Source organism: Etheostoma cragini, chromosome 17 (genome assembly GCF_013103735.1).
Source record: "Etheostoma cragini isolate CJK2018 chromosome 17, CSU_Ecrag_1.0, whole genome shotgun sequence".
Taxonomy (NCBI): Eukaryota; Metazoa; Chordata; class Actinopteri; order Perciformes; family Percidae; genus Etheostoma; species Etheostoma cragini.
In genome coordinates, this window is record NC_048423.1 from 17559696 (window position 1) to 17587045 (window position 27350).

Below are 27350 nucleotides of genomic sequence, written 5' to 3' on the forward strand. Positions count from 1 at the left end.
TTGACTTTTTGCTCTTTTCTCTTTTGCCTGATTGTTTGGGCTGCTGTGACAGAGTAGTTCTTTTAACAGAGTCAGCCAATGAACTGTCCATTAAATGTCCATAAAACGCACTGTAAAGGCCCTGATCGCTCTTGTGAGTGCAGGGCAGCGGTATGCCGATGTAAGCTGACCCAGTGATGTGGTAGCTCCCTGCTCTGTGTCTGTGCATGAATCACTGAGGAGTCACAGTGATGTGCCCGACTCTGCACTCATCCCTGCTGCTGCACCCATTAGCATCGCATTGTGTCCCACGAGGACAGAACAACCACTTAACTCAATTTTTTCTCCTGTCCTTCTCCATTAATACTCCTGTCCTATGCTCCCTCCTTCCTCCGCCTTACAGTCTCCTCTGTATTTCTTCCTCTACAGGGTTAGAAAGTGGTGGTGTGACTTTAAAGGAGCCCGCCTCAGAAGGGGAGATCGAGAGCTCTGCGCTGGTCACGTTGCGCTGTCATATTGATGGACACCCACGGTGAGTCTCCTCCCCGTCACATCAGGTTCAGAGCTCACAGGGTTAAGGATCATGTTGAGGCCTGAAGTGAACTTGACCTCTTATGTTCTTCTTTCCCCATCTTTTCACCTTTTGTATTTCTTCTCTTTTTTATTTTTGGCCTCATTAATCACCCGCTCTTTTCCATTTTTCTCTTCTTTTGTCATAAACCTCTCTCACAACTATTTTCCTCTCCGCCTCAGGCCGGCTATCCTGTGGTTCAAGGATGGGGTGCAGCTGACAGAGAAGAGCCATCAGATCAACAACAAGGAGAGGACGCTCACCTTTAACAATGCCAGTCTGGACGACAATGGCCTGTACTTCTGCTGTGTCAAAAATCAATTTGAACATGTTTGCAGCAACAGTAACTTCACCCTCAACGTTATAGGTGTGTGTACGTCCTTCCATGACAGTGTGTTGTGCTGCTGCAACATATAAATGATGAACACTTTCTTACACTCTTTGATTTGGTTATAGAGCAGCAAGTAATTGTTATTTTCATTATTGATTCATTTCATTCAACCTTGAGAGATAATTGAGGGAAGGCCCTCATTTACAATGACATTGAATCAATTACAAAAACAAAACGACACAGAAAGCACCATCATTAGTAAAACGGAAAGAGACTTAAACTTTCTGAATTGGAAAAATAAATCTGATAAGTAAATTTATTAGGATATTTGGATGCAAAAGAAGGTACAATTATGTAAAGCAATTACAAATTTGAAACCGGATTTCTAAATGGTCCGAAAGGCACAAATTTGTTGATTTAGCGATAACATTCTTGATAGTTCCTCCCACACAATATATTTTGTCCATAAAATGTCAAACGCTGAAAAAATGGCCCTCAATTTCCAGAAGCCCGAGGTTCTGTCAAACCGACAGTTCAAAACTCAAATTTATACATGTAAAAAAACATAATTGCCATTTTTGCTTAAATAATTAAATGAATTTTTCCACATTGCCACACCTGCCAGGAAGTGTGGTGAGGAGGCGCAAGGGGGGGGGATACAGACCATTAGGGTTGAGAGAGCGAGAGAGAGAGAGAGCAGGAAGAGAAAGTGATAGAGTTCCTAATGTGATTACCAGAGAGTGTGTTAGCATCACCTTCCTCCTTCGCCACCCACACAGTCACAGACAACATGGTAAACATCTAGCGAGCGAACAATAACATCAGCTCCCTCAGCAGCAGCGTTCGCTTAATCTCACTGCGCAACTGTAGCTTTCACAGACACTTTGGTGTACTCTACAGTGTTGTACAGGGAGATCATTAGTCTTTCTGTTCTCTAAGTGACTTATGGTGTTTACACTGTGCGCATGTGTGTGGGTGCGCGCGCATGCCCCTCCTTTGTATTATCCCTGTAGCACAGCACCGAGTTAGTACAGTACATACAGCAGCACATCTGTGCATGAAACCTGATTCCCCGTTCCACTCTAATTAGCCACCTGCAGCACACAGACACGCTAGGTTAGCACCTGTGTGGAGGAAGAATGGATAATTGTTGAGTTTCCAGTTGCCATGTTGCCACCCTCGGCTCCTCATAGGGCTCCATCTTAAGGAAAAGCTGACAGATTTAGACAGGTTTTCAATGCTTGGTCACAGCTCTTTCAGACGAGGCCTTTCCACCGACTTCCTGGGTGGGCCAGGTGTGATGTGAGAGAACGGCTTTCTTTTTCTTCACACCAACCAGTAGCCATTTCCTAATACTGTTACTGGCACTTTACCTCCATTAGCTGTTAAGATTTGAAATTCTCACACACATAACCCTGAAATAAGGGTATTTTCATGTTCACATATTTTTTTTTGAGTTTCGCACCCTTCCGCTTTGTATTTGGAGTTTAACAGTGTTTTAAGGTCTGTATGGTAATTACGCCTTGTCTAACTTGAACTGTACCAAAGCTCTTGTTTTGGCAGGTCAGGGCAGCCTACTCCAGTGTAAAAGGGCAGCTGGGAGGGTAGAAAGAGTGAAAAGAATGTGAATAGAATGAAAATACTATGCAGTTAAAGCATTTTTGGCTGATTTGAAACTGAGTTTAAAAAACTTCTACTTCCTTTGTTAAAAAAACAAAAGGACCACTATTCCTTGTTTACCCTTTAAATTGTATATCAAGTTGATCATCTAGGGACAGATTTTTCTTGTTTTTGTAATCGACCCCACTTGAGTCCTTCTAACCCCAATTTCTTGCAATAGCGTGACTTTAGATTATCAAAGGGAAGAAAGAGATCATCTCCTGTGCGTGATTGTACAATCCAAGAGGGAGGAAAGGGAGAGATGATGGTCCAGATGACCTGCAGGGTCTGTTCACTGACCTCATTAAGTCTCCCAGCGGCCCCTGAGGTGTTGACACACACCGCCACCTGAAGGCCGCTTGCTCAGCAGCCCCACTGCTGTTGGCAGCTTTTAATAAAGCCGGGAATAGATATGTTCGACGCACAAGCATCCAGACGCAGATGGAACTTGATGGTCTGATGCCTGCAGATGGAATCATGCAGATGTTTGTCTACCCAACAGATAAGAGTTTGCCGCGGCCGGTGGTCACTCCCGAGGACCAGGTGGTGTTGAAGAACGAGCAGGCCGCGTTCCACTGCCAGTTCACCGCGGAGCCGGCCCCCACGTTGGAGTGGTACCACGAAAACGAGCTGCTGGCAAACAAGACTCGGTATGTTAAGAGCTAAATCCCCCAAGCTGCAACACTCTTTTTTTCCTATCATACATCTCATACTCCCCTCTCCCAACCACTCCCTCCACATGCTGCCCTCACTTTATTCCCTCTCATACTTACCGTTATGTAAACTTCAGCCACAATCGGGTATTCCTTTGAACCCAATGAGCTGGAACCCTTGCGATAGGCTCTCTGTATGCCGTGACAACTCACGCTCAAGATGAATTGCACATTAAGGAATATTATTTCTGGAACAGCGCTGTAAAGTTTGTCTGCAGTCTACTATACATCACTTGTATAGAACACAGCCTTTCTTTTCAGCCAATCACAGAAGACTTGCAGCTCTCCGGTGTTCAAGCACTGAGTGGAAAAAACCCTCAAGCTACTGTCAGTTTACCAGCATGTCCCCTATAAACATATGAGCACCTGATAATAACCAATTTCTACACCAAGTGCCACGTGTACCCTCAGGGTTCGTAGCACCTCACGCTCATACACAGACACGCCATAGGCAAGCTGCTCCACATGAGAAGCAAGAGCCGGGTTTTCGATTTTCACTGATTATTGTGTTCAGCCAGCGAGGAAAGAAAACGACTTCAACATCAATAGTTAGTCACTCGTGTAATGAGCTTGTCAGAGGTGGGTTTTTGTCACCTTGTTAGTAATGACTCATCACCATTACAGATGGATGGATGAAATGCCTGAATATAAAAACAGACACACACACACACACACACACAAACTTTTTCAATTAAAACACCTGGCCTCTTTGTGGTTAAGGTATTCCAAGCAGCCTGTTGTGTTTATTGATCTGGGCTGATATAATGCCAGAGGAATGCAGCTCTCTGCACGAGATATCATCTGTTTTGCACTTGCAGTGTTTAGACAACCCCCCCCCCCTCCAGATTAGGTGTGAACATTTAATCTAGATTGTTTTTCATATGTCTGAAAGCAACAAAAATATACCAGCATAAGCTCAGGGCTATTTTAGCAGACAGAAGGAATTCTGCCCCATGGGTCAAACCAACTCCGGAGGGAGAAACTTGAAACATACCACATTCTTGCTGCGCATGTAGCTTTAAAAATTATTGCCTTAAAAAAAAATTCCTTTGTTCATTTAGTTTAATGGGTATTTTAGAGTTTCCTCAGAGTGAGGTAATGTTCCACATAGTTGTTAATAACATAAGCTCCCAAAGCTCATTTCCCTCCCTCTATTAACCAGAGAAGAGATGACACAGAAATATCCCCCCTCCTGAGGGAATCCAACCCAGAACCAGATAGTCCTGGTAGATGAATCCTGAGTTAGGAAAACTTCTCTGGAATTACACAGCATCATAAATGTACCCTTATTCCTCTCTGCTTTACATATTCACTTTTTTCCATGAGCTTTATAATGACTTTGTCGCATAGGCGGGATGAGCTGTTGAGATCTCGGGCCTGTTGAGCTTTATTCTGTGCTGTGTGCACAGCTCCTTATCTGTTAGCCCTGAAGCTGGCTGAAGGTCAGCCTTTAATTACTTCTCATCCCGTTCATCACTGGTACTGATACTCCCTTCATCCTGCCAGAGGGCGCGGGCCAGCCGTCAGTCCTGCTCTTTAAAAAGCACTAGACTTTTTGGAATTAACTCTCTGGACAAATTGTTCACATTTGCTATAACCTTATTTTGGGGCAGCAGATGGTTTCAGTTAAGTGAATCAGGGCAATTCAGACAAAAATTATTACAGAAAAAATAGGCCTATGCTAAAATAGTCTTATTTTGTGGCACTCTGGCACTTACATTGTCCTGTTTAGCAGAGCATCTCCATCTGGTGCTCCCAGCAAGCCAAAACAAATGCTGAGAATTATTTTCAGATGTCACCTGAGCAAGACCTGGGGGTGGGAGTTGCATGTGTGCAGAGAGCATTTCCCAAGTATAAAATATGTGTGACTTGTTGTTTGTTGGTCATTCATGGTGAGCCAGTCAAATGAGCCAAGCTTGAAGTGTGAACAGTTTGATCTGTTTCTTCTCCCCAGTCTGTACCTGTTATCTAACGGCACGCTGCTGATCCCCCATGTCAAGTCCAAGAACACTGGGACCTACAAGTGTGTTGGTCGCGGCCTCCGAGGTTCCCATGTTACACTGGAGGCCTCCCTCCTCATAGCTGGTACACACACACACACACACAAACACACTTTTGTAGTTGTTGAGCTGGTGAGAGAGAAACGCCTGTGGTTCTGTAATCTGAGAATAAGAGGGGGGCATTTGGGTTACATATTTATCCTGCTGTCCATCTCAAGTTGCTTTCCCCTTTATTCTTCTTCTCACTCTTTCACTTAGAGCCAGATCTCTCCATTCCCTTATTGACATCCGGCCCAGCTGTATCCACTACACACACGTGGCACTGGAGCATTTTCCTGCTTCCCTTCTATTTTATTTCCTGCCAAACTTGTTTAGCCTAAAAAGATTTCTCCAAATTGTAACAGCACCTGGCTGAACAAGTGGCAAACGTAACAAGATAACAAACCAGTATGACTCAAACTGGCTAACAAGCAGTGTAATTATGAGCTTGTGAAATGTCATTAGACCCGCCCCCTGTGATTTTCCGAAATACTACTTCCAAATGGAAAGGTGTGTTGAGCCACTTTAAACAAAACATCAGTATGACAAATATAACATGGCGGTTGTGCATAAACGGTCAGGTTGTCATACAGGCAGGGAAAACAATGTAATATACAAGTGTAGACACATCAAAGTTGCTTAAATATTACATGTAACAGCGCCTGCTCATCATGAATCCAAAGAGAACTCCTTAAAACACCATTTTAAATGGATGCTTGAGCTTAAAGCAGGAACAATCTGTAGTATCATCTCATTTCACTAATAAGCCAGCATTTTGAAATGCAAGTGCATGCAAGTCAAATACTTTGTATAAGCTCAGGGCTGGAATTTCTATGCATTTCAGAGTCCCAAACACTTTATTCCCCTTGATCAGCCCCTTTTCCCCAAGGGTTTTAGATTAACGAGGTACGACTGTATCCGCAGTTTAAACCCAGTGAACCACAGCTCCATTTAAATACCTTAATTCACTTAATCTGATGGTAATCCCCGCAGGCATTATAGGGGATTGTGTCACAGTAGAATTCAGTATTTAGGGACAAGTTTAAACAGTCACTCCATCATAGCTCCACCTCATTCGTTTCACTGGTCTCCACCAGCCCCACTCCCAGCTCAGCTTCCCTTTCATCTGCTGAGAAATGTGTGTTTTCTTGTGTTCTCATTAATTGATTTAGATCTTAGACTCATAGAAGGTCGCAGCCACCGACCAGCTTCAAGAGTGTTGTCGGCCAATAAAGTATTAATGACTTCCATTTGGGACACACAGTATTAAAGCACTCAGTAGCGGGAGGTCTTGTGAGTCTTTGTAACACGGATCACATTCCACTTTCTGTATAGGGGCTGCCAGTTTTGATATGACCCACCTCACACAGGCCCTAGTTAATTCCCATACAACCTATACCCTCAGATTGCCTACTGTGCGCTTTGTTCTCTAATTACTGTGGCTTGCGCCACAAATCAGAGGTCCTTTCCTAACCAGACAGAAAATGTGCTAACAGAACTGTGCGTTGGAATTAAGACTGCCCGGGGCTGCTCATGAGATTCTAAATCAGTAATGCTATGCTGTCTTTGAAGACAGAATGGTGATTATCAGGAGTCCTGTGTGAATTGAAATCAATGGTAAAAGATTCTCCCACTCTCTATGCTTTGCGCCACAGAGATAGACGACATGGTGCCCAAGAGGTCGAAGGTTTTCACCTCAGACTCCCTGCAGCGGGTGGCCTGTCGTCCCCCACGCGGCAGACCTGAGCCCGAGGTCTGGTGGGAGAGAGAAGGTCAGCGGGTGCCCACGGAGGGCAGAGTGTACCAGGATGGCCTGGATCTGGTCTTCAGTCCCACAGAGGAAGGAGACTCGGGCACCTACACCTGCGTGGCCCAGAACCGGGCTGGACGCAAGACACAGGAGGTCACCTTTAGCGTTGCCAGTGAGTCAGTCGCAGACAGCTTCAAAGGGACACTACAGCATTTTTACACATTAAGTTTGGTTTACCCGTCACAAGGAGTACTGCCTGGAAAGAAAATTGAAACCCTCAGCTTGGGCTTGAGACCTCATTTATTTAACAGAAAGCCTGCATTATAAACTAGACAAACTACTGTTCTAATGATTAACTAAATGATTCTTTCACTATGCATTCACTATCGGAAATATAGAATCCAGTGTTTTTGGAGCTTTACCCTCACTAGAGATTAAAGTAAGGATAACTCGGCCTCTGCGCCTTCAATTTTGGCTATTCTTTTTTTCTTTGTCTCTTATGAGCCCAAAAACTACCCTTGGTGAATTTTAGTTTTTTGTAGCAACCCCAAAAGTAGTAAAGATAAGTTTCCCCCCAAAATTGTAAACTACAACAGAATAAGCAAGCCATTGAGGTGCAACATACAGGATGTATGACAGCAAGTCTTGTTCTTTAATGCCAGGAGCGTGCTGGGACCATCTGGGATTATTAATGACCCAGATGGTCCCAGTGTTTAGACTGACCAAAGTAACCAAGCTCATTAACACTTTTTAATATTTCTGCCATGTAGCTGAAGAGCTATTATGTACATTATCTACTGTATGGGTAAGTGCTTGTATAATAATGTGTGCGCCTTTGGGTCCACAGCTGCCCCAGTATGGGTGACGAGGCCTCAGGACAGCAACCTAGAGGAGGGTAAACCAGGTTACCTTCACTGTCACGCTCAGGCCAACCCTGAACCGGAGGTGACCTGGCTCCGCAACAACAACCTGGTCACACCAGAGGTCAGTTACCCAGCACAACACACACATACACACAGTTATTAGGGTCTTTTTCTGACACGCACTCCATCTAGCAGATGTAATTTAAATGTAAAAAATCTTTCTCTTTTCTTTTTCCCTAGGACTCTCGTTTTAAGATATTTCCTAACGGCACCCTCAGGATCAACAATGTGGAGGTGTACGACAGCCAGATGTACGGCTGTGAAACCAAGACTGTAGGCGGCCGACTGTCTGGGCAAGCCCGAGTTATTGTGCTTGGTAAGCTGTGAGAGAATCACTCAGTTGATCAGTATATACAGTAGATTATACGTTGAGTGTATAATGAGCAAATATTTGAAGTTATTTGCCAGAGCGGCTGAAAGATGATGTGTAAGGAGTGAAATCATATCCAGGGTATAATGAGTAATACAGCGTTGAGAGAAAATCGAAAGCAAATGTGGTCATGCCTTTGGGCTTGTGATTGTGAATGTGTGTGTTTCCTAAAATAGAAAGAACATGTACATGTTGAGTCTGTGGGCGTCCGGCAGGACACCCACATAGGTGTAAAATATGCCTCCTGCACGGCAGCTTTGTTCTGACCTCCATTAAAAAACAATATATCCATAGTAAATTCTTATCAGCGTAGCTCTGCCGCTATAGCATTACTGTGATAGATGGCCTGTCATGTCGCTGTTTTGTCTGGCCAATCTCTCTGTTTATATGATCTCAGCCTCTGATAAACTTCAGTTTTTACACCCATCAGATCTGTGTGCACATTTGTGCATTTCCCTGAATGTGTCTAAACATGATTTCCGTCAGATAATCTGCTTATTCCCCAGCCCCTCCCCTGCCTTCTATGTTTACCACATGTGTAATGTGTGTGTGGTGTTTTGACTTGTGTTTCAGAGAAGCTGAAGTTCACCCCGACCCCCCAGCCTTCTCAGTGCCTGGAGCTGGATAACGAGATCACCATCCAGTGCTCAGCTAAAGGCAGAGAGACCCCAACCATCCGCTGGACCAGAGCAGGTGTGCACACCGCTGGCTTAAATTTAGCTCACAATAGCTTAAGTTCTGTTGTATTGATATCGCGATATGAGACTAGATATCTTCTTAGATTTTGGATATATAATAGTATGGTAAGTGTTGTCTTTACCTGGTTTTACAGGTTTCATTACAGTAAAGTGATATCATTTTCCAAACTTACCAGACTTTTCTTTTATTTACCTTTACCAACTAAATTATTCCTGGAGAATATTTATCAAACATCTCATTGTGTTTGTTAAAAACACCAGTAGTCAATCAAACAGTATCATCGCAATATCAACATTGAGGTATTTGCTCTAGAATATCGTGATATTAGATTTTCTCCATATCGCCCAGCCCTATCTTAAGTCAAATAAGGAATGGCTGTTTAACACTTTCTTAGAGAAACACCTCATCCAAAATGCAGCATTATCATTCATTTATTTTACGCTCACGCTGACAAATGCATTTTCCACAGAGTGTGAGGAAGGTTTATTATCACGGATCATTTCCCCCATTCATCGGCGTTTGCCATGATTGAGTCGATTTAACCACTTGAATTCCACATGCAGCTCCAGCCTCAGCCCACCTAACCCCCGTTGGCCCTGTGTGTCTCTCTGTCTCCCCCTGCAGACGGAGGAGAGCTGCCGCCTCGGGTGGAGCAGAAGAACGGCCAGCTCCACTTCAACAAAGTAACCCGCAGCGACGCAAACAACTACACCTGCATCGCCTCCAACAGCCTCCAGGGGGAGATCAGAGCCCTGGTAGCCCTGATAGTGGCCGGTAAACTGCTCTCATCATTCTAAAAGCAGGGAAATATGTTAGAAAGAGCCACACTGCCATACTAGTAGTCCCACATTGAGACAAATGTACTGAGACCAAGTAATTGTGGTCTCAGTACATCTGAGTCATTGATCTTTCTCATCAAGTGGCAAACACAGCAGCATTTATTGTGCACTTGGTGGCCTTTTTATTGCCCAGTAACGAATTGTATTTGGGTTGTAGAGTGTAACTGAGATGTTAATCACAGTCACCACAGTCTGTAAAGGAAATGTTGTGGCCCAGTTGTGGTGTAATAATTGGTGTGTGTGTGTGTGTGTGTGTGTGCGTGTGTGTGTGTGCGTGTGTACACATACAGTGTACGTTCGCTTTAAGGTGGAACCAGAGGATACAACGGTGTACCAAGGTCACACAGCCATCCTGCACTGTCAGGCCACCGGCGACCCCGAGCCTCACATTCACTGGATGGTAAAAGACAAGGCGCTGGACATCAGTAAGAACAGGAGGTAAATGAGACACTTTTGTGTCATTTTGAACTTTTAGATAGTTCAACTAGACTGGGTAAACCCTGCCGGCGATTCGATTTTGCCCTGCAGCTCAGGCTGGAACCCTGTACTTTTATTTATCCTGCTTTCGTTATAATTTTGTGGGAACCAATCACAAACTGGCTTATCCACCTGACGTGGTAGTGGCGGGTTTAACACAATGATGATAGAGATGCAACCAAGCAGCTGTTAGTTTAATTTCAACGAGGTGGCCACCGAAGCGCAGCAACCCGTTGATGCTGCTGAAGCTGCTACGTCGCCCAGAGCGTTGGTCTGATTGGTTGAAAGACTATCCAGTTGCATACAGAGTCATCTGAACTATGCCCGTTGATCACGCCTCTTATGCAGAGAAAATACAGAGCAGACTCTCCAGACTAATGTTCAATCTTAAAAGATTGCGCTTGGTCCAGTAATAGCCAGACTGCTCAACCATCTTGGATTAGGATTCAAATCATAAAGTCATTAAAGGTTCCAAACAGGAACGATTGCAGTTTTATCATGCCTTATGTATCAATCTTAGAGGTGTTGATTATGCTAATTATCTAATCTCACACACAGCAACCTGATTATGATCAGGTTGAAACAAACAGTTAATGACGTGTTTGTGCAGTTAGTAGGGTTTTCTGAATTCAGCATGAGACACTACCAACGAAAAAAATTAAAAAACTGATAGGATAAGAATAACTGCATGTGTACTGGTCTTTGTTGTGAAAGACGTCCACCTTCATCTGTTTTATCCCTTCTTTCTTCCAGGTTCCAGAAGATGCCCAATGGCTCCTTGGTGATTACAGATGTCATTACAGATGACACGGGCAGATACACATGTGTGGCCGGAAACAGTTGCAGCATCAAAGACCGTGTGGCTCAGCTGTATGTAGTGGGTGAGTTTACCACACATGCACACATGGCCACACAAACACGCAAGCGTCCTTTATCAGAAACAAAGGTGCACACAAGGGGCGTAAGCAACGATCACAAGTAAAGGATGAAGGCCTTAATTAAGCCTACACCCTCTGTCTGTCATCCATCTGGACAAGTTAATAATCACAGCCACATCTCTGGCGCCACGGCTGTCACTGGGGTGATGGCATCGGGCAGACGTTAGATCTAATAACGCTTCGCACTCTGTGGCTCCTTGTGTGCTGACTCAAGTTGAAAAATACAGTCACACACATCCATAGTGTCTCATATCAACTCATTTTCGCCCAAAGTAGCTGGATGGTATCCCGGATTAGTTCAAAGTGGGAGACAATTGAATTTAAAATGTTTGCCGTAGCTAGTCAGGGTCAGCGTGACAGCACTACCCAACAAAGCCAGACTCGTAACCATGGCAACAGGGCAACTCAAACACACAACTGGTAACACTTGTTAATAATGGTACAAGAATTCATGCATGACTTTGTGCACGAAAAAGCAGGAATTCATTCAAGTAGTACTTCATGAACTATCAGTAATGTACAAGGATTAATAATATGGCCTCGTGGCCCGGTTAGCTCAGTTGGTCGAGCAGGCGCACATATGTAGAGGTTTACTCCTCGACACCACAGCCCTTTGCTACATGTCATTGCCCCTCTCTCTCCCCTTTCATGTCTTAATCTGTCCTGTGGAAATAAAAGCCTTAAATCTCCTTAATATACGTTCATTAATCAACTAAGTTATTTCCTCAATCATTGTTTCTAAGTTCCTGCATTATGTCATGCATGAGATATTAAATTGATGTACATTACTGACAGTTCATGAAGTACTATATGAATAAATTCCTGCTTTTTAAGTCATGAACTCATGGCAGTTTATGTACCACAATTATAACGTATTACCAAATAACTTGTTTAACGAAGTGACTGTATGTTGTAAAATAATATTATGCACTGTGGTAAAGTTCAATGCAAGTACCTTTAATCTATACAACTTTTTTAAACTTTAGATTTTTTAAACTGTAAACCACATGTTATTCAAAGGGGTTTACATATTTGCATCTAGCCTAAATACAATTGCACACCCTTTTATGATGCTAAAACCACAAAATGTGCTGAAAGATGTTGCACATTATGTGACGTTAATTTAAGACATGGATATGTTAAAGATAAGACATCCAGTACTTTTAGTTGACCATAGTCGCCGCCTGTCTCCAACAGAGAAACCGATCCATTACTTGGATGAGGATGGAGACAAGGCTCCCTACAAGATGATCCAAACCATCGGTCTGTCAGTGGGAGCAGCCGTGGCGTATATCATCGTAGTGCTGGGACTCATGTTCTACTGCAAAAAGAGACGGCACAACAAAAGACTGCAGAAAGGCCAGGACGGAGAGGAGCCAGAGATGGAGTGTCTCAACGGTATGACTGTGTGTTGGAGAGAACTGTTTATAATTGGTGGTTAGGCAGATGTAAAAATCAGCCAGGAAGTCAATGTGAGTAGTTGATATTCCCTCAATGTTACGGTCCTCAAAGTGTTGTAGAAAGGTTTAGGATATTTGCTGCCATCTTGTGTTCATCCTGGGTATTACATTTTCAATGTAAAATGCCACCAGTTCTAATCAATTTGATGAGACTGTAGATGTGTTCTAATTCCACAGTAGACACTAACTCTGGGCAGATTCTGTTTGTTAAAAAAGTGACACTTAACAGTCAATATGCAAAAAAAAACATCATCTCCTTCCAGGCAGCGCAGCAATGGCTGTGACTAGGCTTAGCTGCCTGCAAGGCGACGTCGGAGGGAACAAAACACAGAAGTTGATGTACAAAAGGAAATGGAGCAGCTGCTCAATGCTGGGGAAAAAAATTAAAACTAATGGTGACACAGTTTTAGAAAAACATATCAGGACACAAGAATTATTAACAGCACAACTGCTAACTGCAAAAAAACAATAATATAAAATCATGTGTCATTTCAAAACTGTCTCTTTGTGCCATAGTTAATGCCAACTTGTGTTTTGTTAACTTCCCTCTTTGACACATTCCCTTCAAGATGCGCCCATGTGTCTATGACCTTTGACCCTGTGTGTTGTGTTCATCAGGCGGGGCTGTTCAACAAAATGGCCACACCACCACTGAGATCCAGGAAGAGGTGGCTCTCACCAACATGGGGACCACGGCAACAACCGAGAAACGCCACAGCCACGTCAACAACGATAAGCTCCACTTTCCTCGAGCGAACCTGCAAACCATCACTACTTTAGGTAGACTGATTCATATCATCCTCTTTTGGATTCAGTGCCTGAAGCGACTTGATCTTAATGCTGTAACATAACCGTTCTCTCACTTAATAAATCCAGATGTGCGACATTGATTTTTGAGCATGTGCTCTTTGCCCTGTGGTGTGTGTCAACGTTTATTCAGGCAAAGGGGAGTTTGGTGAGGTGCTGCTCTGCAAAGCTAAGGGTATCGAGGAGAGCGAGGAGGAGATGGTGGTGTTGGTGAAGAGCCTTCAGACCAGAGATGAACAGCTCCAGCTCGACTTCCGTCGTGAAGCGGAAATGTTCGCCAAGCTCAGCCACCCCAACGTTGTCCGCCTGTTGGGCCTGTGTAGGGAGGCAGAGCCCCACTACATGATCCTAGAGTACTATGACCTGGTAAGCACGCAGAAATGGAAACACACCCGCACAGAAGAATTCAAATCATTTTACCTGATCTAATGCGCTCTTCTTTTGCTTTCATCATACCAGGGAGACCTGAAGCAGTTCCTGAGAATTTCCAAAAGCAAAGATGACAAGGTCAAATCTCATCCTATCAGCACCAAGACCAAAGTAAGTGTGGAATGTTGTACGATGACTGACAGCTCACATCATCCTGCACACAATCTGCTATCCAAGTTAGGGTTCTAGATGTTTTTATAAAAGTTGTGCTATTCCCATTCCTTGCAAGATCATGTTCCCTTTTAGACATTTAGATTTTTCTTGTTGAGGGTTTAGTAGGATCAGTACCACTGTCTGCAGCGAGGAGACCATTAGCATAGCTTAGCACAAGGACTAACCATGGCGAAACGGTTAACCTGGCTCTGGCCAAAGGTTAAGAAATCCACCTTCCAGCACCTCTAAAGCTCACTAATTAACACCTTACTTCTTCTTTCTTTTTTAAAGGTATAGTAAGTGATGTTATTCCAATACACTTTGTCAAATTCAGTGAATATCTCTTCATTGTCACCTAGCTCTTTACTTTCTGTGTGCGCTGAAAAAAACATCTGGTGTTGATACACAGCCCTGGCTGGAAAACAAACAGAAAGGCGTGCACGAGCCACAAAACACTGTTTCAGCCAATCGGCAACAAGCAGTGTCAGTTGATGGGGGGGCAGCATGGGAACGTGCCGGCTGGCCAGTAGTTATCTTAGTCAGTGGAAAGGGTTTTTACAAAATATGAAACTATTCCTTATTAACTGATGCATTTAAGGAAACTCTTGGTAATTCCTGCCGCTTGTAGATGTATTCCCAGAGTCACTTCCCCTTGACAGTTTTTCTCCTTCTGTACATTTCTGCTCCCCTTCAGGTTTCCATCTGTGCCCAGGTGGCTCATGGGATGGAGCACCTGTCCAATCACCGCTTTGTTCACAAAGACCTGGCCGCCCGAAACTGCCTGATCAACAGTCAGAGGCGTGTTAAAGTGTCGTCGCTCAGCCTCAGCAAGGACGTCTACAACAGGTCTGTGAGATTTAATAACAATCAGCCACTTAAATCCCCAACTACATTAAATGGCATGATTAAAACTCTGAGACATCTGTTCATCTGGATAATTTGTGTTGCTTCCATCTCCTTGTCATTTCTTTGACATTTTGTGTGTGTGTGTGTGTGTGTGTGTGTGTGTGTGTGTGTGTGTGTGTGTGTGTGTGTGTGTGTGTGTGTGTGTGTGTGTGTGTGTGTGTGTGTGTGTGTGTGTGTGTGTGTGTGTGTGTGTGTGTGTGTGTGTGTGTGTGTGTGTGTGTGTGTGTGTGTGTGTGTGTAGTGAGTACTACCACTACAGACAGGCCTGGATCCCGCTGCGCTGGCTCCCAGCAGAGTCTGTGTTTGAAGACGACCAGTCCACCAAGTCTGACGTGTGGGCCTTTGGAGTGTTGATGTGGGAAGTGTTCAGTCACGGGGAAATGCCATATACCAAACTCAGTGATGATGAGGTGCTGGAAGGTCAGTATGATGCTTCAGTTGCTATATATTTTATTTTTTTTTACATTATTTTTGGCATTTTAGGTCTTCAGTTGATCTGGCAGCTTATACATGAAAGGGTAGAGAGAGGGCAAATGACATGCAGCCAAGGGCCGTAGGTCGGAATTGAACCTGCATCCGCTGCAGCTAGGACTGAGCCTGAGCGCATGGGGGCGCACGCAACCCTGGTAATCCAGAGTTCTCACGAGAGCACAATTTGAATTTGCTCAGCAAGTTACTCTGGCATTGAGTAATGCTGCTCATTAACTATACCTTGTAACCGAGCTGCACCAATCACATCGCTGTATCTGATAGAATAGAATGCCTTTATTGTCATTATACACAAGTACGCGGTACCTGTGCAACGAGATTAAAGCAATCCCTTTACAGCGTTGACACAAAAATATAAGAATATAAGATAACAATATAAAATTTCAAAAATATAAAGTCAAAGATATAAAGTGTAGGTATTGCAGAGAAAAAGAGAGGGCGGGGGTCCTGAGTCCGGAGAGTCACTGTATACATATATAAAGTAGCTTTGAATGCTGATGTAGGCGGGCCAGAGACGAGCAAAACAGATGACAACAGTTGGGGCGGCTGTGGCTCGGTGGCAGAGCGGTTGCTCGCCAATCGGAAGGTTGGTGGTTCGATCCCCACCCCTGCAGTCATTGTCGAAGTGTCCTTGGGCAAGACACTGAACCCCAAGTTGCCCCCGGTGCTGCGCATCGGAGTGTGAATGTGTGTGAATGTTTATCTGATGAGCAGGTGGCACCTTGTACGGCAGCCCCGGCCACAGTGTATGAATGTGTGTGAATGGTGAAAGTTTCCTGTAGATGTAAAAGCGCTTTGAGCAGTTGTTAAAACTGAAAAAGCGCTATATAAATACAGCACATTTACATTTACATTTAATCAAGCAGTTAGCTCCGCTGGTTGCTAAGCGTACTGGGCTTTTGGTACGTCCAACTGCATGCAGTGAGATTTTCAAATGCATGCTTGCTGCCGCCCCTCAAGATGGCCAACTTTCATTACTCGAGGCCAGACAGATATGGATCTGGATTACCAGGATAGGCGCACTCTCAGCTGCTTATTCATTGGTCCAGGTTTCTGTTTCAGAACACACAAAGAACAAGATGACAAGGTCTTTCCTGACCAATTGAAACTATTGGTCATTGAATTAGTTTGACAGTTCACTTAGATGTACATCAGACAGGTGTATATACTGAACAGAGGGTATGTAATCAGTTCTCCAGGGTAGAACATCCATTAAATATTGCAATCTGAAAGAAAATCTTTTTTTCAGTCAACAGCCATGTGTATCCATGTTTGTGATTTGGTTTAACTTCCCTCTCTCTGCCCTCTGCTGGTCCTCTGCCCCTCTAGGTCTGCAGACAGGGAAGCTGAAGCTGCCCGTTCCAGACGGATGCCCCACCAAAATCTACAAGCTCATGGTCCGCTGCTGGGCACTAAGCCTCAAAGAGCGCCCCTCCTTCACTGATATCGTCCACACCCTGGGAGAGCTGCCCTCTGACAGTAAAGTCTGAGACGACCATAACATCAGAGGGGAACTTTGACCAACCGCCTCCCCCCAAAATAAAGACAGGAATGCTGGATTATTAGTCTCACACATTTCAGGGAAGAGGGTTGAGGAGACAACACTTTTTATATGCATTTCAAACATTGGGTGTGTGGATAAGACTCCTTTTGCTATATCAGTGGAAATGCAATCAACGTTTGTATAAATTGCTTCTTGTGAGCAGTCCCCGGAGTTTACGTTTGCCTTAACCGCAGCATGGATGACCCTCCCCTCGAGTCCCTGTCTGTGGTTCCACTGTGACTCTGCCTGCTCTGACCCAGAGACACTTTGTTTTCACGGAGTCTCACAACCTCAGTGCCTCTACCCCTCCACAAACACACTCGCCCTAACCTCCGACTGCTTTGTAGTATGTTACAGTGCTCTCACTGGCTCAGATCAATAGGAAGGATTGGTCAGAAGCTTAGGAAAACCCCCTGAAATTTAGGTCCGCTGCTCAATCAAGTCTAAAAGAACATTGAAGGGAAAGTGGGATGTGAGGATTGAAGCTTCAACCACTTTGGAGTGTGTTGAGTGACACCGTTTCAACTGGCCTGCTTGGATTTAAAATCCAATCAGCTACATCATGGGTCCGCCACCTGAATCCTGTTGGAGACGCCTAGCTACACACCAACATCCTCCAAAGTGTGTGTGTGTGTGTGTGTGTGTGTGTGTGTGTGTGTGTGTGTGTGTGTGTGTGTGTGTGTGTGTGTGTGTGTGTGTGTGTGTGTGTGTGTGTGTGTGTGTGTGTGTGTGTGTGTGTGTGTGCGCCACTGAACTGTTCCCAGGCTACAGTGTACATTCAAAGAAGAAGTGGAATAGAATTTGCATGAAGGTTCATCGTTCGTTATGCTTGTGATTTGTGTTTTGAGAAAAGTTGTGGACTAAGCGATCGGTGTTATGGTAAAACTTCAGGAACATGAAAAAAAAAAAACATCCTAGCCGATGAAATATATTGAATAGATGAGATTGCGCCAGTGTGGGCTTTGTACGTTTTTATGAGTGTGCTCTGTTCTTGTATTAACCTTGAGGTGCTTTTTATCGGTCACGACCAATGGGTAAAGAACCCCCGTTATTACCACGTCAACATTATCATGTTGCAGGCATGCTGCAGCTTATCACTGTGTTTAACCTCCAACATCATTTCTTCAGAGGTCCAATCACAGTCTCCCCTTCCAGGTCCAATTGTTCTGTGTAATGCTGCAAAGTGGACCATCACAGCAGGCAATGTGTAAATAATGTAGAAGCCATGCACTAACTTCACTTAAAAAGAATATCCCTCTTTATCTCTATCATGTTGTGTAGTAGGACATGCAGGTGCCTGTTTATTTATGATGAAGGTCCTGTATTTTTTTTAAACTATGTTAATAACAGTAAGGTACTTCTCTGATGCTATGTGTTCATTCTCACGGTGTGAGAATGTCAACATCTCAATGTGCGTTCAGTCTGGTAACCCGCTGAGTATGCTAACAAAGAACAAAGGAGGTCAGAAGAGTGGCCGCTGGTCACCATTTAAGTGCCTGGTAAATGAAGGATTATCTTAACTGTTTTACCCTCTCTCTTTTTTTTTCTTTTTTTTTACATTATCTAATCAAATGCAATGGCCTTTGTTTATGAACTTGTTTTTATACGTTGTTTTTAGTGTAATGATGTTTTTATGAATGCTAGGCACTCACACCTAGACCTCCTTTTTTAATCTGCTTCAGCAAGTGTTCACAGTAATCACAGATATATACAAAAGTAAACATGCTGCTGTCAATAAAAGGTTCACAGTGTTTTTACCCAATGTGTTGTGGTTAATACTTAAAATACCAGCACGTCTTCAAGAACCACGTTGCTCAAAGTCTCCACAATACCACTTTTTATGTGTGGGTTTTTCTTCCTTTTAGTTTGGTATAAAAATAGCTTTCAAGTAATTTCTTCTTTATCTAGATGGTTAATAAATCACATTGAACATGCCTTTAACTCTAAGTTTCTGTGTCAATGCAGTTGCATGCAGGGACCCTTTATAAAAACTATTCCTTAACGTAGCGTATACAAGAAAACTCCAAATTAGGCGTTTGGCTGCTGAAACACTTTCATGCTTTTCCCAAAAAGCTGTGGAATCATGGAAAAGGATCATGGGAATTTGTTCAAGTTCTTTTATTGCCATCTACACAACAATTACAGTCAAGCGGTCAAATTAGAATCTAATACATAAAATAGTGCAGCAGATAAAATGTAGGAATATAATATAAAATACTGTGGTAGCCGGGTGCGTGTTCCATTAATAGAATGTATTAACTGTAATTTATTTGAAATGTTGCCACTTGTAAGCCAGCTGATGAGTTTTTATGACAACTCCTGCTTGCAGCTGCATTAAAATACATTATAATGTTCTGTTTGCTGCTAATCCAAAAAGTTCTCTTAATAACCTCTAGAGAGCAGTGTATATCTCCTGTACATCTTTCTAAACCTGATCATAAAAGCTGGCCAAATACTTTTTCTCCATATAATTATGTTTAGAGTTGGAAAACACTAACATGTCCTTTTATAGCTGCAAAAGAGGATTCCCATATGATTCCATGTTGTCTTGGATTAGACCATGTTTAATATGGCCTTATTTTAATTTGATATACTGCCCACAGGCGACTTTAGCAGTTCACTGTAGATGTTTGAGTTTTTCATATCCTCAAAGCCCATTTATAATCCAGTTATTAGTATTGGTATGTTAGATGTATTTTTTGTCATTCAGTGTATGTTAATTTGTCTATACTCACTACTGTTTAACTCTAGTCCAACTCATTCCAAACTTGTGGCATTGTGACAACTTTTTTTTTCAAGTGCATTTAAGCTCAAGGAGAACTCATGGTAGTACAAGTCCATGGGCTACATTTCAACAAAAATCCCTCAGCATCTTGCCAGTAAATCTTTGTTTGGGAAACCATTTGGAAATACCATAAGAAGTGGTGTTTGTCTGAACCTGTCTGGAGTACCAGATGAGTACGGTTTACTGCATCATTTCAGACACCGTCAGATATGGACACCAACGGGCCTTTTGACAGATTTTCCTGTGATGAACCTTTATCACAGGAGGAAAAGCACGTGTTAATGATTAAATGAATGATAGCTGAATATAGGCTTACTGTGCATGCTGGCTCACTATTATTGCTCACTGGGAAACTTTTTAGAGCTGAGGCATCGTTAATGCTATGAGTAACACCTGTGCTTTTCCTGCGATGATCTATAATGTCTGCTGTGAAAAAGGCCTATTGTGGAAAGTATGAAAGGTTACGATATTTTTCTGGCAGTGCAATAAGTTGAATGCAAGATGCATGCTTTTGCAGTGAATTACAAATACTCAAAGACCTTATTCAGCTTGCCAGCACTGTGAGCGGTGGTGGTGCAATTCTTGAAAACGTTAGTGTGATACAGACAAGGTAATTAGTGTGTACTAGGAGAGTATTCCACCATGTTTTAAGAAAAAGAGATTATGTATACAGTGCAACAAAAAAATAAACAGGAACCTATGTATGTGATCTTAGAGTTATTTAGGATCTTAAGTAGAATTTATCTAAACACCAACAGCAATACAATACTGTAGGCATATCTAAACTCAAAAACAATTCCTATGACAGAATCATTCCAAGTTATTTGACCAATAAAGATCATTGAGATATATTTTAAGTATAAACTATGGGAAAACTTGGTTTGTGGTATGAAAGTACAACCTGTAGGGAATAAAAAGTTGGATGTTTTGTTATTTTGGTGCCTCTGCCTATCCACGGTGACGTTGTTGGTAGCGCAACCATTTTGGTATTTATTCCAATGAGATGGCTTGTTGACCAATGACAGCGCTGCTCAGATAATCCTCAGCCAATCGATAGGCGACGCTGTGACTCACCAAATAAGGAGAGACAGCACCATATAAGGAAACATTGTATCTCTTTATAAGGAGGGAAGTAGTTCCTGGGTTGGAATATTACTCCGCTGTGGCAAACGCTGTTACAACATTTGGTGTTTTTATGCATCCCTAAAACCGCGAAAAGATCAATATCGCGGCTTAGGTGCAGTAAAAATGATCATTCAGACGTCAACAGACCGACACTAGCATTATTTCCGGTTTACAATGCGGACTACGTGACATGGCGGATTGACATCGAGGGCGCTGTTCGCGTTTTCCTTTTTGAGAAAGTGTTCAGAGTTTTGGAAATAGAGGAGGAGGGTGAACCATACTGAGCCGGGATTGAAGGGTCTTGGGGCCAGCATCACTTTTCAAAGTTTGTCTCGGTAATTTCCTGGAGACTCCAACCCTCCAACTGGTCTGGTTTGTTTACATTTTGTGGCCCAGGCGTGTATGCGTTGTATCAGCCATTTACGAGACAACGCGCTCCAGCTCTTCTGGCATGTGTTTCGAGACTCGGTTCAGTAAATAGAATGTTACCGAGTCGGGCTGGATCGGCACCATCTGGAAACGGGTCACCTTCAGGCAGAGGTAACACAGGACACGGGTCGGGGCTTGTCGGGAGCGGGAGCCGTCCCGTGTTGGTCAGAGCAGGGCTAGCTTTACCAGGGGTCAGCGAGAGTGCCGGTGCTACCGGGCGACAGGGGCAAAGAGACGCCGTCGGGATGCTGGGGGCTAATGGTCCAGGGGGTCCGAGAGGTGCCAGACCTGGGAACGGAACTGGGGTTACTCCTCTACAGACCGCCGTCCAGGGCAACATGGTGGGGCTAAACGAGGGAGTTGTGTTGCCTCACGGAGCGAGGTTCAACCCGGACAGAGAAAGTGCTCCTATATGCAGCGGCTCGGACAATGACTCTGACTCCGGAGATGATGATGACCCAGTGGGTTCACTCGGGGACAGCAGGAGAGGGGTGAAGCGGGAGAGAGGGGAGATGGAAGCTTCGGTGACGGGGCAGGACGTGGGAATATCTCCCGGAGGTTACGGCATGGTACCCGGAGGGGTCGCCGGGGCTAAGCCAGGGAAGAAAACACGTGGGCGAGTAAAGATAAAGATGGAATTTATTGACAACAAGTTGAGACGGTACACTACTTTCAGCAAGAGGAAGACTGGTATTATGAAGAAGGTAAGTCAGGTGATAGCCTTTGTAGCTAATCCAGCTAGCCTACAGTAATTTGATTTGAGTGTCACTTTTAGTGTTTGGCCATAGGCCTATTGCAGAAAATGTGCTGTGATTTCATACATTCATGGAATTTACAATGGTGTTGCTTAATAAACTGTAGGCTATAAATAATAACATCATAGGGGAAGTACCAATAATAGTGGGCTTACATTGAATTAGAGACGTTTGACCTGTAGGAAGTCTAATACTTAATTATAGAAAGAATTAAGTAATACTTACTTAATTCTTTCTTTACAAAAGACCAAAACAATTGTGGCATAAACTGACTCACTGGATGTGAGGGAGTCAGAACATTATGACAGGCAATTGGCTTTAAATAGACTTGAGCAAATGACAATTCTATTTATGACCATGCCCACACACACACACATGGCCTGACAAGCACACAGATTTCCAGATAAACTGACACATTCATTCGGGCAGTAATACACAGACAGACAGGCCTAGAACTGTTGGAAGTAGTTCCCATCAGGAGCCTTCAGTGCACCGGCTGCTCCCTCTGTCCCTGTAAAGCAGGGCTTTGCTTGCAGGCAGCAGCCATGCGGTGGTGAGCAGCAGTGGGCTTGTATAGGTGCCAACAGCTGACCTAACCCCCAGGGAAATGGGATCAGGAAGGACACTGGGACAGAAGAGAGACGCTGGGGACTGTCTATGCATGCATCATGGCACTACACATTTTGATACAAGCATCTAGCCTTATCCAGTCATGACCTGTCTTGGTTTCAGTTTTGTTAGGTGGGTCTGGCACACAAGCAGTTGACATTAAAGACGACAGATCTTGCTCCATGGTAATCAATCATAATTACTTCCATTACTGTCTTCAAGTTTAGTACCAGAATTTCACTGGAGCTCAAGCACATGATTACTGCCATGATTAAGTATTTCTATGTGGCATCAAGGCATCTTAAGTGTATCATTTGGAGAAGAGGTCAGCTGGTGACCAGAAGCAAAGCAGTTGTTTTGCTGTAGACATGGCTATTTTCCATTATGACCTTAAATAAACACAAGGCTTTATTGTAGTGCAAGAGTTTGTATTTGTTCTTGTGCGACTACAAAAAGCGCCTGCTTTTTGTACTCTGCTGTATTCCTCTTTCTATGTATTTCAGACTGTTGTCGTGGAAACTGAGGTGTCTTTTATGTAGGCTCTTGGCAACATGAACACTACTTGACACACTGTGTGAATAGAATTATTTTGAAATGATGCCTACACTACGTCAGCCATCACAGAAATTGAGAGGTGGGTGGAGTGGGAAGATAACATAGTAGACTAGAGTCAAACTGGTTTCAGGATGGGCCTAGATTTAATGTTGATGTGGTGTGCTAAGCATAGGCCCATTTGTTCTCTTCTCATATATGCTTTAGGTCATTTGCACGTAAATACTTGCACAATCCAAATTAGGTGCAGGTTTACTAAATTCGTTTTTGGGGTTTCATTCAATTGGTTGGACAAAACAAGCAATTTGAAGACTATACCTTGGCTCCGGCAACTTTCAACGTGCAGTTTTAAAATCATTTTATATACTTAATGATGAATTGAAAAAATGAAGGATCAAGCCATAATGAAAGTTAGCATCAAAAGGATCAAACTTTATTCTTAATTGTCACATACACACAGTACAATGTAGTGAAATTCTATTAGTGCAATTAACCCATCCTAAGTATTAGGAGCACAGGACACATACATGCAGCGTCCGGGGAGCAATTGGGGGTTCAGTGTCTTGCTCAGGGACACTTGGACATGTGGCCGGATGACCCCGGATTGATCCTCCAACCTTGTGGTTGTGGGGCCACCATTTCACCGCCGGGCCCCAAGCCACCCCATCACAATTTCCCAGAGCCCAAGAGGAATTCTTTAATAACTTTTTTTTTTTTAGGCTTACCAACCATCCAATATCCAAAGTTATTTAGGTTATGTTATTCCATTTACAGTGATATAAACACACCAAACTGTTACATTCAGAAGCTGACAACAAGCCACGATAAGTAGATTCAACAATTGTTGGATAATCAAAATGGTTTGAATTTGATTTTTCTGTTCGTCAACTAAGTGAGTATTTGTTTCATCACTGCCCACAGTGCCTACATGCGTCTTTGTAAAGCTACACTTTCTGACTTTAGATCGTTGCAACAACAGAAGTTGTTCAGGGATTGAAAGTAGTAGACTACATAAACCAGTGGATGTTGTGAATTGCATATGGACATGTGTGCATCCATGACTTAATCTTTTGCTCCCTTTTTTTTATTTTGATATATAGGCTTGGCTAGGAATTTTACGACAGAGGAACCAATTAAATGCCAGGGTCCCACCCCCCCCTGCGCACTCTGCATGAATATTGATGAGAACATTAGCAGAATAATGTAACTTTGTGTGGTTGGCATTGTGTGGGTCTAGTTTTTGCTGCCACCGAGCACATGTAAAGTGACACATTAGTCCTACTCTGCTTTGGATGTTGGCCAAACATCAGGCTCTGTTGTTAGAGACCCCTCGTGGCTGCTGCAGCGCTAATCAAGGGAGATGGTGGTGGTAGAGGATGACTGGAGCTGTGTAGTTCATTACCTGCGTCTGTAACGCTGCATTAGCAGGCGCTGAGGTGAAATGTATAACCAGAGATTCCCTTTTAACATTGTTCTTCAATATACAAAGCATCAAAAACCTCCTGTGTAATTAAGGTTTAAAGTGCGCTGTGTGGCATTGAGTCACTGTAGCAGTAGCTGGCCTTTATTAGCCTTTCTGTGCTCTGTCATCATATTATTGCACACAAAAGACAATTGTACAATCAGCGTGTGCCCACATATAGAGGACTGGACTGATAGGGCCCATAATGAACACAGTGTTTGAGCATGATGGTGCAGACCCGCGATGAGTGCATGGTTTTATAACCGCTCAATAAAGTCCTTTTTAATTTGAATGTGATTTGTCTCTTCCTCCTGTGCTCCAGCTTACAATGGCACGTCTATCAGCCAGCTCCGACTGTTCTGTGTTCACCAAGGTGACGGTAATGGCACGGTGCCTTCACAGCACCAGAAGCATCCTCCACATAGTTTATGACTCATTTAGATAAAAAGGTTTCACAGGAGGTGTGTGTGTGTGTGTACACTGTATAATGAATGACAGGACAGCAGACTGATGGCGTCCTCATGTTTCACAGTCCTCTACCTCTGGGTGTTAAGAATAATTTGTTGTTTCCTTCATCAAGACTGAGTTACTACAACTGCCCCTGCAAGCCAGTCCCCAGCTACAATCAGTCTTTCAGCTATATCCCACTCTCTATTTTGGGAGCCTTATCTCATGTTATTTTAGCTTCGTTTGTGCTATACGTCAGACTTCACTACAAGAGTGTTTTAGATAGTTTTCTTTACTAGGGTATTGTTTTTTCAGAGTTTCACTTTATCTCTTACATTCCCTTTCCAGTAGAGATTACTTTGTCTATGAGACCAAGGTAATCAAAGCCCTAATTTGATAAACTATATCTTTCTGATGTTTAAATTCTTGCCTCCCATCTCCGTCATATACTTGCATTTTCTTTTTTCTCTTTCCCAGGCCTATGAACTCTCCACGCTGACGGGAACCCAGGTTCTGCTGCTCGTGGCCAGTGAAACGGGTCACGTCTACACTTTTGCCACCCGCAAACTCCAACCCATGATTACAAGTGAAACGGGCAAAGCTCTGATCCAAACATGCCTCAACTCGCCGGACTCGCCGCCGCGCTCTGACCCCTCCACGGACCAGCGCATGAGTGCCACGGGCTTTGAGGAGACAGACCTCACCTATCAGGTGTCTGAGTCTGAGAGCATGGGCGACATAAAGGTTAGAATCAAAAAGTGGAAAGGTCTAGACCGGTCCTCTAGGCAGTCAGGACAGAAAATTAAGAACACACTCTTTTCTCTTTTAGGAAGATTGTAGTGAGGCCGTAGCTGTAAAGCCCCAAAATTAAATACACTCGTTTCTGTCCCTTTCCCCACAGCCCATTTCCCCTATGGTACTCGAGTTAGTCTGTGTGACTCACTGTCTGCTTTCCAATAGAGACATAAATTATATTGCAAATAAAATTTAAATAAAAAAATAAAAACTGACAAAGCACCATAAGAGAGTAACTAATGCCTATAGTGGGAAATCTCTCCAGAAAAGACCCGACAAGAACACAAAGAAAGCAAATAAATCAAACCCACATCAGCTGTGGAAAAATATCTTTGTCCTATCATGAACACAGTTTTGAACTTTTGCCTGTTTTATGTGAAGCCTCTGATTTGGGGTTTGGTTCTGGTCCTTTTTAGTTTAAACCAAAAAGTCTCAGTAGTCCTTTTTTTTTTTTTTAAAGGGATCTAATGATAAGGGAAAGCCATATGAGATACAGAGAATGATCTTACTCCCAAAAGGGAGCTGGCTACACTTTACCTTTCTGACCTCTCATCCAGGAAAGCCTCGTAACACTCTCAGAGAAATCACAGCAGGTCTGGGTTGTGTTAGGATGAGAAACATGCAGTCTGCTACATGGAAGTGTTTATCTTTGATTTTGTGATGGATCTGTCTTGTGTTCATGGGTGAAACTTACATTTCTGAAAATATTGGAACATCAGACATTTTGTGCCGTTTTTCAAACTCCTTCTAAAAAATGTTCATGATCGACTTAAGTTGAATTAAATGACAAAAGATGAATTTCTCCTCATAATCATTAGCTGGCTTTTCTCGCCACTAATGAAAAACCTGCAATTTGCGACCCCTCAATTTCCCACTACATTTCTGCAAGCGTCCTTAAACCTCGGGTCTTTGAGATGTTAAAGCAAAGCGGTAAAATACATCAGCAGACACACTTCACTGTCCACACCTTGGTGCACTCACATGCTGGAAGCCAAGATTCCCTCTGCTGTTTACACGGCTTAAGTACGCCCCTTTGAAGACAGACACTTCTAGGCCTGTTTGCCTGCGTGCTGTTTTTACAAGGCGCTAACTAACACGTACCATACACCGTCAAAGATGGGAGATCAACCTTTTGCATGTTACGCCACTCTTACTGTATGCTCATTGATAAAAATTAGATTCTGCCTATGTTGCCATATATGGTATGGTTTCCCTGCCTGCTTTCTTGGCTGAGGCCCCTCACATTCCTTATAAGCTGCAGCTGTCTTTGGAGTCCTGTGATTCTACCCCCCCCCCCCCCCCCCCCCCCCCCCCCC

General features: G+C 43.4%; 2 protein-coding genes across 7 annotated transcripts in view; both read left to right on the plus strand.

The window, feature by feature from the left end:
* Positions 1-18832, plus strand: part of ptk7b (protein tyrosine kinase 7b) — a 77789-nt gene extending 58957 nt beyond the window's left edge. For both annotated transcript variants that reach the window (XM_034898053.1, XM_034898054.1), the window contains 18 exons: positions 409-511; positions 733-917; positions 3043-3190; positions 5208-5338; positions 6948-7214; positions 7890-8026; positions 8146-8281; positions 8909-9028; positions 9659-9808; positions 10164-10311; positions 11104-11231; positions 12486-12686; positions 13367-13528; positions 13689-13921; positions 14015-14095; positions 14832-14983; positions 15285-15463; positions 16862-18832. In XM_034898053.1, the coding sequence (XP_034753944.1) occupies positions 409-511; positions 733-917; positions 3043-3190; positions 5208-5338; positions 6948-7214; positions 7890-8026; positions 8146-8281; positions 8909-9028; positions 9659-9808; positions 10164-10311; positions 11104-11231; positions 12486-12686; positions 13367-13528; positions 13689-13921; positions 14015-14095; positions 14832-14983; positions 15285-15463; positions 16862-17022 (2822 nt within the window). In that variant the 3' untranslated portion in view covers positions 17023-18832. The remainder of the gene's footprint in view (positions 1-408; positions 512-732; positions 918-3042; positions 3191-5207; positions 5339-6947; positions 7215-7889; positions 8027-8145; positions 8282-8908; positions 9029-9658; positions 9809-10163; positions 10312-11103; positions 11232-12485; positions 12687-13366; positions 13529-13688; positions 13922-14014; positions 14096-14831; positions 14984-15284; positions 15464-16861) is intronic.
* A 2163-nt stretch (positions 18833-20995) lies between these two features.
* The window catches only part of srfb (serum response factor b), a 24277-nt gene continuing 17922 nt past the window's right edge, over positions 20996-27350 (plus strand). For 3 of the 5 annotated variants that reach the window (XM_034898093.1, XM_034898092.1, XM_034898096.1), the window contains exons 1-2: positions 20998-22118; positions 25717-25983. In XM_034898093.1, coding sequence (XP_034753984.1) covers positions 21468-22118; positions 25717-25983 — 918 coding nt within the window. In that variant the 5' untranslated portion in view covers positions 20998-21467. Of the gene's footprint in view, positions 22119-25716; positions 25984-27350 lie in introns of all 5 variants that reach the window. The other 2 variants (XM_034898094.1, XM_034898095.1) reach the window with 2 other exon arrangements.